At 43.6% G+C, this 12,217-nt stretch overlaps 1 protein-coding gene across 3 annotated transcripts in view; it reads left to right on the top strand.

Moving 5' to 3' along the window:
- The first annotated feature begins 1,607 nt into the window (after positions 1-1,607).
- LOC127590477 (septin-9-like) overlaps positions 1,608-12,217 on the top strand; it is a 41,251-nt gene continuing 30,641 nt past the window's right edge. Inside the window, exons 1-2 of one of the 3 annotated variants that reach the window (XM_052050035.1) lie at positions 1,608-1,775; positions 9,088-9,150. In XM_052050035.1, the coding sequence (XP_051905995.1) occupies positions 1,754-1,775; positions 9,088-9,150 (85 nt within the window). In that variant the 5' untranslated portion in view covers positions 1,608-1,753. Of the gene's footprint in view, positions 1,776-2,509; positions 2,556-9,087; positions 9,151-10,817; positions 11,082-12,217 lie in introns of those variants that run through there. The other 2 variants (XM_052050034.1, XM_052050040.1) reach the window with 2 other exon arrangements.

Raw genomic sequence — 12,217 nt, 5'->3', positions numbered from 1 at the left:
CAGCGTGTCCTGGGTCTTCCTCGGGGTCTCCTCCCGGTGGGACATGCCCAGAACACCTCACCAGGGAGGCGTTCGGGAGGCATCCGAATCAGATGCCCAAGCCACCTCATCTGGCTCCTCTCGATGTGGAGGAGAAGCGGCTCGACTCGGAGCCCCTCCCGGATGACCGAGCTTCTCACCTTATCTCTAAGGGAGAGCCCGGACACCCTGCGGAGAATTGATGTTGTTTCATGAAATAACTCAAAGTTCTGCTCAGAGAAAGCCAGTAGTAAATGCGCAGTTCGAAACTGGCGTCTTACGTCGTTGTGACTCTGAACACTTCCGAATCACCAGGAGTGGCTCTTCATTCCCTTAAAATTGGCACCCAGAGGTGTAATGACTCCTTCTACATGGCAGGAAAAGAAACTCATTTGGTGCAGTCGACGTAGGTCGGAGTGTGGAAATTTTTTATAAGCAACTGCAGGTAGAGCCCCACGGGCGGATGACACCCAAGTTACCCAGGGCGATCACAGATCACGAAATGGGCACCTGGGGACCGCCATCCACCCGGTTCGTTCGTGCCTGTGGCTTCAACATCCATTGCCGCGTTCCTTCTGGTGTGCATGATGTGGCCACTAGGCGGCAGTATTATACAAACAGGTAACGCACGAAGATTTTTCACAGGTCGCAGATTTGGTAAGGTGAGCTCAATTCAGGAATATTGCTAACATTTTGTGCAAGATATTGCCGGTCTATGTGTCTGTGTCGTTTGGGTTGAAATATAAACTGAAAAGAGCTTTTGTTGAATTGACTCAACAAAATGTAGATTTTATTTTGTGCAAGGAAATCGAATCATCTGGATCCAGATCATTTTTTTAAGTAGACTATGCAACTCCATCAATCACCATTTTTCAGTGTATGTTTCTTACATTGCCACAATTTCTTCCATCAGTATGAAAGGTACTGTAGAGTAGCTCTTGTTTTTTCATCCATAGCTTATATCCAGGGCACATGGAGGCAACAGTCTCTATGGCAACAACCTGGCTTGACTCTGCAACATGACAACTTTCAGTGCTATTTAGCTTTTATTTTACAGGTGTTTCGATGAACTTCTCTTTATGAGGAAATGGACAAATTTACTCTTTTTTTTTGTCCTTGAAATTGAAATGAAGCCCCTTCAATGTGACCGTAAACAGGTGAATGTTGCCACAACACACACACACACATAGACATACATGACACATGTGGTTGGGTGGGTCACCCACTCATTGTCAAAGGCCAACACTTAAGCAAACCATCAGCTTTGTTGTTGTTTTTTGTGGGGTTACTAGTCTTGAGCAAGAGCAGAGTTACAAAAAACAGTTTATATTTACATTCTGAAGGCTCTTCTAATCCACAAATCCTCTTTTATTGACGTGTACACACTGTTAGTCAATCCACTATTCACTAGCAGTGCATATACAGACAATTTCCTTGTTGTGCATCTTATCTGTCCTACAGGTAAGGCTCCTAAACACAGAATAGCACAAAGTTTAGGAGCCAAACCACTCCCGCTCATGCCACATGGGCGTGCGTCATGACGCAGGATCGCAGGTGTGATTGTGTCCATAACTGTCTGTTTTTTTTTCTCTCTCTTTCTCCAAAGAGGTGCACAGCGCGCTGGAATACACGGCTACAAACTTAACGCACTCCAATTGAAGTGAAAGGACCTTAGAGGAAAGACGCTTGTTTAAAAAAAAAAAAAAAGAATCATTCCAATTTTTAGTCACCCACCATGAAGAAATTTTCATACTCGGGTAAGTGCGTTACTGACCTGCATGCTATCAAGAGATGCATTTCGGACGGAGTGGATGCTCCGCCGTTGTCATTATGGAAAAGTTACTCTATATTTTTCAGAATTCAGATTTTGGGAGAAAGACTCATTTGTGATTTTATGGGTGTGGTTACTTAGTTAGGCGGGACGGTGGTCGAGTGCGACCCTCGTGACCATAAGCGGATTATAAAATGGATGCACAGATGGATGGTTACTGAGCTTCACTTGCAGGTTTGGGTTCCAAATGAATGACCTTCTGATAGAAAAGCTCCTGTAGCTCACGAGACAAAGCACGAGGAACACTTTAATATGAAACAAAAATGACATTAACACCGATAACATTGAAGATGTCGATTCATGCAATTCAACTGCATCGTGTCAAAATATTTGGAATGTTATCGTCATTCTATTGTAAATTTTGCTTGATTTGAGGGGAGGCATTTACTGAACAGCAAAATGTATCACTTGCCAATTGGGGTAAGATGTTTATTTTCCATTTTTGGGGGAGGATTCTTTTTGTTCCACTCCCTGATGTATTCCAGGTTGATGTTGAAAGGTCGACCAGCTTTTACAATGGAATGTAAACTTGAGCTTTTTTTTTTTTTTTTGAGTTGAGGCAGTCTTGCACTGGAAATGTTTTGCAACTTTTGCCGCGGTATGTTCCTTTTTCAATCGCTTTGCAGATGCCACGCTCGCTTTGCAGGGGGGCTGCGTTGTTCAGAGTGAAACTAAATGCAGCCGCTTTATGGAGGGGTTATTCGAGGTGAATCATTTGTTGTCTTAGGTTCTTGACAAACTCTAAATCTGCCAGTTTCCCAATGGCAAGTCAACACGGAAATATTAAAATATTGCTTCTCTTTAAACCCACAATGAATGTCGGCTTTGCTGAAAATCTGCCACCCACTACATTCTTGGTGGTATCAATAGTCACGATAATAACAGCCACCAAAGAGGCAGGGCGGGCTTGTTTGAGGTGAAGCGCTCATAACTGAACTCCAAAGTTGTATCAATAGTTTTATTTATTTATTCACCCCCCCCCCCCCGTGGGGAAAGCGGTGAGACCACATGAAGTACACGCTCTTTGTTTATTGAAGTGATTAATTGGGCACGGCATCTAGTAGTTGAAGTTGTATTCGTTTAAAAAAAAAATCGCGCTATTATAACCAAATTTTATGAGTGTCCAGAACAGAGCCATGGGGAACTTTTGAGGAAGATGAGAAAGGGCGTCACGTGACGTCATCCCATTTGGGAAAAACAAGAGTGGAAAGTTTACAGCCTTATGGCTCAAAGCTAGCAACAGCTAAGAGCACCTTGTCACTCACGAGCCCGCCGCACCGCCAATTGCTCACATCCTGATTGAAACATCCATCTTCCTCCTCACCTTTTCCTCTCTTTCCTATCATCCCTCTTTCTCCTCCTCTTTTTCCATGAGCGCCTAATCTCGCGCCCATCCGCTGATACTCATTGACCTCCCAGCTAAGCTCCGGCTCACTCCAATGTACACAAGGCCTATCCTGCGGAATGCTGCTCTTCCCGGGTCCTCTTTCCAGAGTCTTTGTGCGATCGAGCGTCTGACACATTTCCATTGGAGCCAAGTGCAAGTTGGGTCATGCCACCTCTCCTTCCTTCTCGTGTGTGTGTGTGTGTGTGTGAGAGCGTGCGCGCAGATGTCACATTCCTTTTTGTAGTCTCGTATAATAACAAAGTGTATGTGTGCCTATTGCTTTTCTGAAATGCGTGGTGATGTGTATTTGGGAGGAGGAGCCGCGCGCACGTACACGCACTGTCACTGCAAGTTGGAATATGTACAGTAGTGGACTTGTGAGCAAAGATTTTAGATTTTTCTTTCAAACTAAACCTGAAGGCAATTATACTTTGTATGTATAAAACAACCACATAGTCTCGGTTTGCCTGAGGAAAGTCCGCTGAGTTTAATGTCAACAAACAAAGCAAAATGCCATAGATGGTCTAACGAATAGCACCTGGATGGGGTTGTGATATCCTTTGAAGAGGAAGTCAAGTAAAAAAAAAAAATTGTAACATGTTTTATGCGGCTCCACCATTCTAAACATGGCATTGTGATTGATATTGCAAAAGCCATCCGTTTTGCCACTTGCAACTTGCTGAGGTGAGCCGTGATTGGTCATCACCTAAAAATATTTTTGGGATTTGACTTTTGTCTATTTCAACACAAACAGGAGAGTAACACATGCAGTCGTATAGTGTCACAAAACTTTTAGGCATATATTCTTTATCCTCGGGGGAGTATGGCCAATTTTACTGCAGCTTAGCAAAGAGTGGAAACCATCTCCATTCATAGCTTTTGTCTCGATTATACTTTGTGCAGTGGCCTAACGCCAGACACGGTTCTTTCATCATTTGCATCGTTGGAACAAAGCAACTGGGATTCTGTTGCTTCAGTCAGCATCTATTGTGAAACCGCTTCCTCCAAATGCTCTGGATCAATGAGTAACCTGTATGAAAAACACCTTCCACACTCACACATATTTTCCAAGTCCTCCTGGTATGTGCTTTAATGTTCCACTCCACACAAACATGAACGTGTACCTCCAGGTTCACGAGCAGTTTGAACAAAGCCTGCTTCTTGCCTCTATTAGGCTGTTCCTGCAACCCTTTAAGTGGGAGCCCAAAGCTATTGTTACATGCTAAAAGTCAAGCTATAAAAGTATGTTGAGACATATTTACCTTGCCATCTGGCTCGACATGCCGACGGATGGCCAAACCTTCAATTTGACTTCCTCGAAGCCCATGGATAATGGAATAATAAGGTCCTGGGGCAAATGGACGTGCACGTCCTGTGCTGCGGTTATCATGATCCCAAATGTTGGTGTTCATTCAGTAGAGCAGCTGTTGGAGCGCTAATCATGGATCTGGCCCTATCAGTTAAGCATAATCATTAAAATATGGTATACTGAAATTTGGCCCTCCCGATGGTAGTGCTCAATTATTTGTATGTAGTTTTAGAATCCATTTAAAAAAAAAAAACATTCCATACCATCATTATGAAATAATCCGACATGTCATTACCATTTTCAGTTCCTGTCTGTTCTTGCGATCTCTGTCAGGGGGCAGCCATTTTGGACAACTGAAAATGATATCACACCTGCCCTCAGGTTCACATTGTAAACGTCACGTGAAACGACAAACAGGTGTTTTATCACGACAACATGCAACCACGATAACAACCGATGATATATCTACCCTCCTGCCTCGGCCTTTTCTCGAGGGTCCACCTCCCCTCCAGTGTTTATTATGCGCAGCAAAGAATGTAGCTCTACTGTACAGTTACAGCGCTATTCCTGACACAGGCGAGATTGTTCTTACTGTCCAATGTCGTCAGTTGTTCTTTTTACTCGCATTTACCCTAAACATGGATTAAAACTTTTGACATTCCGTTGTCTTTATCCGCCTCCTGGCTGCAAAAACAAAAACACCCTGAACCGTTAAAGGCATGTTGACCTGACATTTCTTGGACAGCCACATAAGAGTCCCTGTGTGCCTGACATAGACTAAGTACATGCTTCCTGAGGGAGGTTTCTAGTCATAAAGCTCCGCCGACGTCTTAAGTGACTTCAAAAGGAAGTCCGATCTCTATCTGTCTCGTAGATGTAGTTTTATTGTCTTCTTTATTAGTACCCTCGATTCACATACTTTTACACTGTGTTTGTACTGTACAGAAAGGTGTGTGTGCAGCAGTGTAGTTTCAGGGTCAAGGCTGAATGTCTTCTGTGCATGTATGTGTGTTAGCAAGCTAGTTAGCGAGCTGTAGGTGTAAGCTACAAAAAGAGAGCGACTAACTTACCAGCGTAGCAATTAAGTGTGATTGTCAAGTAGTGAATTTAGTTACTAGCCAAACACGAATTTAGCTGAAGTATACTTCATTCATGGATATATTAAAAGTCTAAAAAAAAAAAACACACACATTGCTAGCTAATCTACTGCTAGTTAGCTTATCTGATTCTATATGTGTGTGCGTGCGATGTTGGATTTGTTTTGGTGCGGTCCTCACTCATTAGGAATGCATGCAGGTAGATCACTTATGCGTCCTGTAAAAACAACGTTGAAAAATAGATGTGCGTCAGCCCGTCTCGCTTTGTTTCACGCGCGCTTGTCGTCTGCACCCACTCATCCGTTGCTCTCCCTTGTTCTCTCGCGCCGTCTGCCTCTTGCCTCATTTGGAAGCACTGTTGTGAAATATTTGCAGCATACTCTCAAAGTGTGGAATAGGGGCCATAAAAACACACTGAAAGCCGTGTGTGTATGCATGCAGACAAATGGCGTTACGGTCCGGGGCCACCTGCAATAGGTACAAATCCATCATATTGAGACATTTAAAAATCCATCCCATGCGTTCCAAACTCCTCTTTTAAACATATTGCAAACGTGTTTGAATTAGTGTAAGATACACGTGTGTGTGACTTTAAAACGGCGTTTCCTACTTCTTTGCAAATTACAATACTGTATAAATAAAACCCATGAGGGAAATAACCTCAGGATGTGTGGTGGTGTTGTTTGCTCGGCAAACCACTCCTCCTTTCTTTCCTGCTTTGCTTTGTGAGCCTTCATTCACAAAAGCGCGTTTGTGTGTGAACGTGTGTGAGTGCTTTTGTATCCCAAGTGCGACTAAGTGCTGCAGCCCATCCCCTCTGTTTACCTTCACTTCACGTCATTTGAGGCCAGTTACTTAGCAGTTGACATGTTTGTCCAGGCTATGCACTTGACCGGTCATGTTCTACATATATACACATGCATGCATGCACGCAGATACACGCGCTCACACTCTCACATGATTAGACGAGGTTATATGGCTTGACTAAATGAACCGAAACGCTACAAGACGACGCCAAGGCAATATTTTGATCTTGGACAGGGCTTCAGTGTGAGCACTGAAACGGTGAATATGGGAGTTTAACAGTGATTTACAAAGGATAGGTTAAAATAATGGGCGGCCCGGGAGTCCAGTGGTTAGCACGTCGGCTTCACAGTGCAGAGGTACCGGGTTCGATTCCAGCTCCGGCCTCCCTGTGTGGAGTTTGCATGTTCTCCCCGGGCCTGCGTGGGTTTTCTCCGGGTGCTCCGGTTTCCTCCCACATTCCAAAAACATGCGTGGCAGGCTGATTGAACACTCTAAATTGTCCCTAGGTGTGAGTGTGAGTGTGAGTGCGAATGGTTGTTTGTTTCTGTGTGCCCTGCGATTGGCTGGCAACCGATTCAGGGTGTCCCCCGCCTACTGCCCAAAGACGGCTGGGATAGGCTCCAGCACCCCCCGTGACCCTAGTGAGGATCAAGCGGTTTGGAAAATGGATGGATGGATGGATGGAAGGTTAAAATAATCCTGAATCCTTTTTTATTTTTATTTTTATTACCGGTATATGGGAACCATCTGTCTGAAAGTCACTTTTGGACGCAACCTTTAATAGGTTCGTACACACATTGCTTTTCATGTTTTATAGGACCGAGTTTCATGTTTTCTTTAAAGCTTCGACACATGTACTGGTTTTCATGTTTCCTGTTGTGGGGGAGTCAACTTTATGAACATCACTTGCGGGGCTGCCTATCTTTTTTAAAGGTTTTTGAAACACGCGCGCACGCACACACACACACACACAAAGTAGCAATTAACTTTACTACATCATCACCACCCTTTAGTTCTACTTTGCTAGCTTCAGAATCAGAATCAGAATCATCTTTATTGGCCAAGTATGCAGAACACACAAGGAATTTGTCACCGGTATAACACGCTGCACTAGTATCATCGTAAACAACAAAATCATTGAACTATTTTAGAGTAACCAGTAGTTTTGTAGTACCATTTTGTAGTACAAGAAGAGTGACTACGTCAGTGACTGTTTAAGGAGTTAATGGCTAGAGGGAAGAAGCTAGCTTAGTTCCTATCTTGTTTTAACTTACAGGTTCAGCTCACTAACTAGCTAGCTAGCAACTACCCAGCTACCTACAAATTGTACCTACAATCATGGCAAGTAAAGGGTAATTGTGAGGTTGGAAAGTTAGCAGCCAGTTGATTGCTTGCCACCGTTGTTGCTGTTGTGACTTTCTGCTGTTAGCCATATGGATTAAAGGACGGCACCTTGACTAGTTAGCCTGGGTGATTGACTAAAAGTTGCGTACAGGCACGCATGAGGCCCAAAAGGAATCGACATAAATCGGGGTAGACACATAGCCCGTAGTTCATTCATGTGGTTAAAAACATGACTTGGTATTTTTCCACTAGCATAAACACTGCCTCTGTTTTTCTAATACATCATGTGTGTACACTGACCTCAGTTGTACCGCGAATTGTCATTCGGCAAATATAACTAGGATGTTTGCAAATCCCCTTCAAGGGAAAAGAGTCATAGATCTCTGTTGTCCGGAGATGACTTTATAACCCATTGAAGTTGCGCTAAATGTGTGTTTGTGCAACTTCAGACAAGACTGAGCAGGTGAGCAGAGTTTTTGTGCGCACGCACACAAGCATGCACACAGAACTAGCTCTACATACCAAGATAAATCTACAGGAGTCACTCGTTTTCCACATTTCCACGCACACTTTTGACTGACACAGACATATTAGCAGCCCGTCAGTACTTTGCCCTCGGTTTAAACCAGAGCGCCACAGGTGGCGGCGTATTACATCACTTCTGTGCCAAACAACACCTTCTCAGCACAATGTTTGAATTACAGACGCCAACTACACGCGGGCGGCGGTTTGCTTTGATACACAAATAAGCATAGCCGGGAGCAAGAGTCATTGGCATGGCATGGTTGTATTTGCGGCTGCATCTGCACACTGTCAACTGAACAACTACTGTACACTATATTTTTCTATGTAAGATCACACTTCGAGAGGAATGCTTTCAATAAGAAGTCGGAGTGTAAGAATTTTTGGTCCAGGCGTACCAAAATGCCTGACGCACTAGCGAAATGTAACAGCAATAATTCGTATTGTAATATGTGTGCTATTGATTTGATAAGTGCTCATGAATGCCATTCTAAGAATATTGACTTTCAATTTTGTTGTTCCCACAAACAAATAAAAGTATTTGTGGATTATTTTATATAGCGACTGTTACATTTTCTGCTTGCTTCATTTTGCTTCTTCCAAAGATTATTTAGATTGCGCATTTGTGTACATTTGCAGACACTTTATTTTATAGTCACTCTGGGAGAGGGCTCCAGCTCACACATGACCCAAATGAGGATAAGCGTTATAAAAAATAATAAAAATTTAAATGGATGGGTGAAAATGATTTTACTTCTGTGTCTATTTACAGCAAGGTCGGCCAGCGCGCGATCAAGGAGGACGGAGAAAGACGGCGCCAGCATCCTTAATCCGAGTAAGTACAGACGACTGCCGTGACAATCATAACGTCATTGCGGTAAATGATTGTTTGAATTGCGATGGTATCTTCCCCTCGTCGGGGCGGCACGGTGATCGACTGGTTAGCAGTTCCGCCTAGCAGGGTTAGATTCCGGCTCTATGAAGCCATTTGTGATCAGTCGCGTGGCCATATGCCACATACAGTTTAGTGGACGAAGTGCTGCTTTTCGCGATTGAAAATGCTTTGTTTTTGCTATGGGCGCTCGCTTCCCCACTGAATAGTGTATTTTCTATTTGTGTGTGTGTGTGTGCTATTGGCACATACACTAAATATCTAACGCTCACTGCTAAGGCGTCTTTGTGGAGAGATAGAGTATTTTGTACAGCATCAGCAAAAAAAAAAAAAAAAGGAAAAACACAAAAGGAGAAAGAACGCGAGAACAGGAAGGAAACACGCGTAAACACACACACATTTATGTGCACACACTTTTACACGTGCAGTGCAGGATGTGAACTCATCCCATAAACACTTGATAATGAGACAACATGCATATAAGCTTATTGTGGTCAAATATGTGTCACCACTGATGGTCAGGTGTGTGTGTGTGAAAATGACATCACCGGAATTACAATGTGTCATGGTGTGTTTAATGGCCTCTTTCTTTGGATCTCTCTTGTCGTAATTCATACGTTATTATTTTTGTGCATTTCTGTTAAGAGTGCATGTTTTTACGAAATACAGAATGATGTCTGTCAAGTGAGCAGCATATTATGGGATGCCAGCCAGGCAGGCAGGCGGGGAGGCACGCGCAGTCACCACGAAAAATGAAAAAGGTTCGGGCCTTCCTACTTGCAGGCGCCTACCAATCGTGACCACAAGAGGACGCCAGAGTGCAGAGCTTCAGGGGTTTGATGGAGCCACAGCTTGGGGTGTATTTTCCCACATTTTAAAAAGCTTCCTTCGTGCTTGATAAAAGGTCTGACATTCTCCCGTCAATACGAGCAAAAAAAAAAACTAACTTTTTTTTTGCTTATGATTTTTTGTTATTTCCACAAATGTAATAAAAAACAACTATTGTATTTTTTTCTTCGTTAGAATAACCCAATTAACCAATTATTTACTAGGATGAATGAATAGAAAAAAAAGATGAATAATTTTATTATTTTCTCTTTGAAGGGCCTGTGGCCTGCGTAAGTGAAGCTCTTAGCCTCACTTCAACATAGTCCCATGGCATCAAAATGCCACAAGAGGGCACCAGTTTGTTACATTTGTATTAAAAAGGACTATGGCCGATGTAAATTAAGCTCCCCGCCCCTTCATGTCAACATAGTTCCTTGACAACAAGATGTCATCTCTAGACCTGGTTTTGGCCTGAGCACAAAAGCATCAGGTGATAGGCGTCCATTATTTTCTGGCTCTTCGCATCGGGGCCCGTTTGATGTCTCAATTGGCGCTCACCGTGTGAGCTCTGACCTCCAACAGTGTGAGGGATGTGAAAAGGGGTCAAGTGTCATGTGGCGTTTCCTGATCCCAGAGACCGTTGCGGTCTCTCTTTTCTAAGAATCACTTTCCTCCTGTTTCGGGCGTAAATGCGCGACTCATCGTAAGGGAAGCGCCATGAAGGGAAGGGCCTTGCGAAAATAGCTCTGTCACATGCTTACAGTGGACACAATGTTGCTTCAGTCTTTAGACGGCAGCATCTGAAGGGGAGCAACATATGACCTGCACATGGGCCATGTCGTCACACTGAAGGAATCAAAGCAGGGAGAGGACAAACGAAGCTGAGGAGAGAGAGAGAGAGAGGGAAGGAGGGAGGAAGGGAAGTCCAAAAAAAGACGGGGAGGGAGTGAGAGGGCGAGAGAGAGAGAGAGAGTGGAGTCAAAGTGCAGACGCTACATGTGGCTCTGGAGGGAGTGATCCGGTTATGGAGGGGGACAAATTCTCAGGTAGGGACACATGTTTCTTCACTCACTCGACTCCACCGACTCGTCAGGGAGCGCCTTCCACTGTCTCTTTGCACCGCTTTACTTTCCCCTCTCTATTTTCCATTCTCTCATTCTGTCCCCTTTGCTGACTGCATGCTTTCATTTGGGGCGGGTGGTGGGGGGGGGGGCTGTGCAATATTAACAGACACAGGGATAAATGTATTTTCTCAACCGACTGTTCTTTCTCAAATGTCTCTCCCTCTCTCTCGTTCTGTCTTTCTGTCGTCGTTTCAACCGTGCACAGGAAAGAGCCGTGTTGAAACAGTACTACTCTTGTCCCTCGTGGCTCCTGCGGGTCACTCGTTCCTCTCTGGCCAACAGGATGTAGGAAAACTGAGTCAGCCCGCCTTGCAAATATGACTCGAATAAGATGCACGCACACGCACGCATACAGACACCCAAACACACACACGCACACAAAACCCTGTTAAATAGAGTTTGTCACCCGTGTTACTTAGCGTTCACGGAAGCTGTAAAGTCATCGGGAGGGAGGAATGAGCTCGGAGTGGCAATGGTCCCACAGTGTGTGCAGCAGCATGTGTGTGTTGTTACACACTCACAGCCAAATCATTAGGGACACCCATGCGAGTTAAGATTGAATTCTTTTCCTTCATCTTTATTCCTACTACTGTACTTCCAACAGCACCAGTCCTCCTCTTCCTCCTCCTCCTCCTACTCCTGTTACTACAACTACTCCAACCATCACCACCACCACCACCACCACTCCTGCTACTACTACGACTACTACTACTTTATTAACATTTAAATTGAAAAATGCCAAAAATAGAAGGACTTTCAATTCAATTCAATTCCGTAAGATAACAAACAAAAAAAAGATCAAAGATCAAGTAAGCCCCGTCATTTCAAGTAATATATTTATAGTGATAGCAAAAAGAAAAAAAAGAAATGTCATATCCAAAACAAACAAAAAATGTAAAATTTTTTTTTACAAATAATTTATTATCTTATACATTAATGTCACAGCCTTGCTACAAAAAGCACCTTTCACCAACTCAAATTTTTTTAACCCCAATGAACAACAAATTAAAATTTGTATTTTGCTTCATAGTTAATCAATAGTTTTCTCAAATTACAGC

The sequence above is a fragment of the Hippocampus zosterae genome, chromosome 17 (genome assembly GCF_025434085.1).
Source record: "Hippocampus zosterae strain Florida chromosome 17, ASM2543408v3, whole genome shotgun sequence".
Lineage (NCBI taxonomy): Eukaryota > Metazoa > Chordata > Actinopteri > Syngnathiformes > Syngnathidae > Hippocampus > Hippocampus zosterae.
The sequence above is the reverse complement of the archived record's forward strand: the minus strand, read 5'-3'. Positions and strand labels throughout refer to the sequence as shown.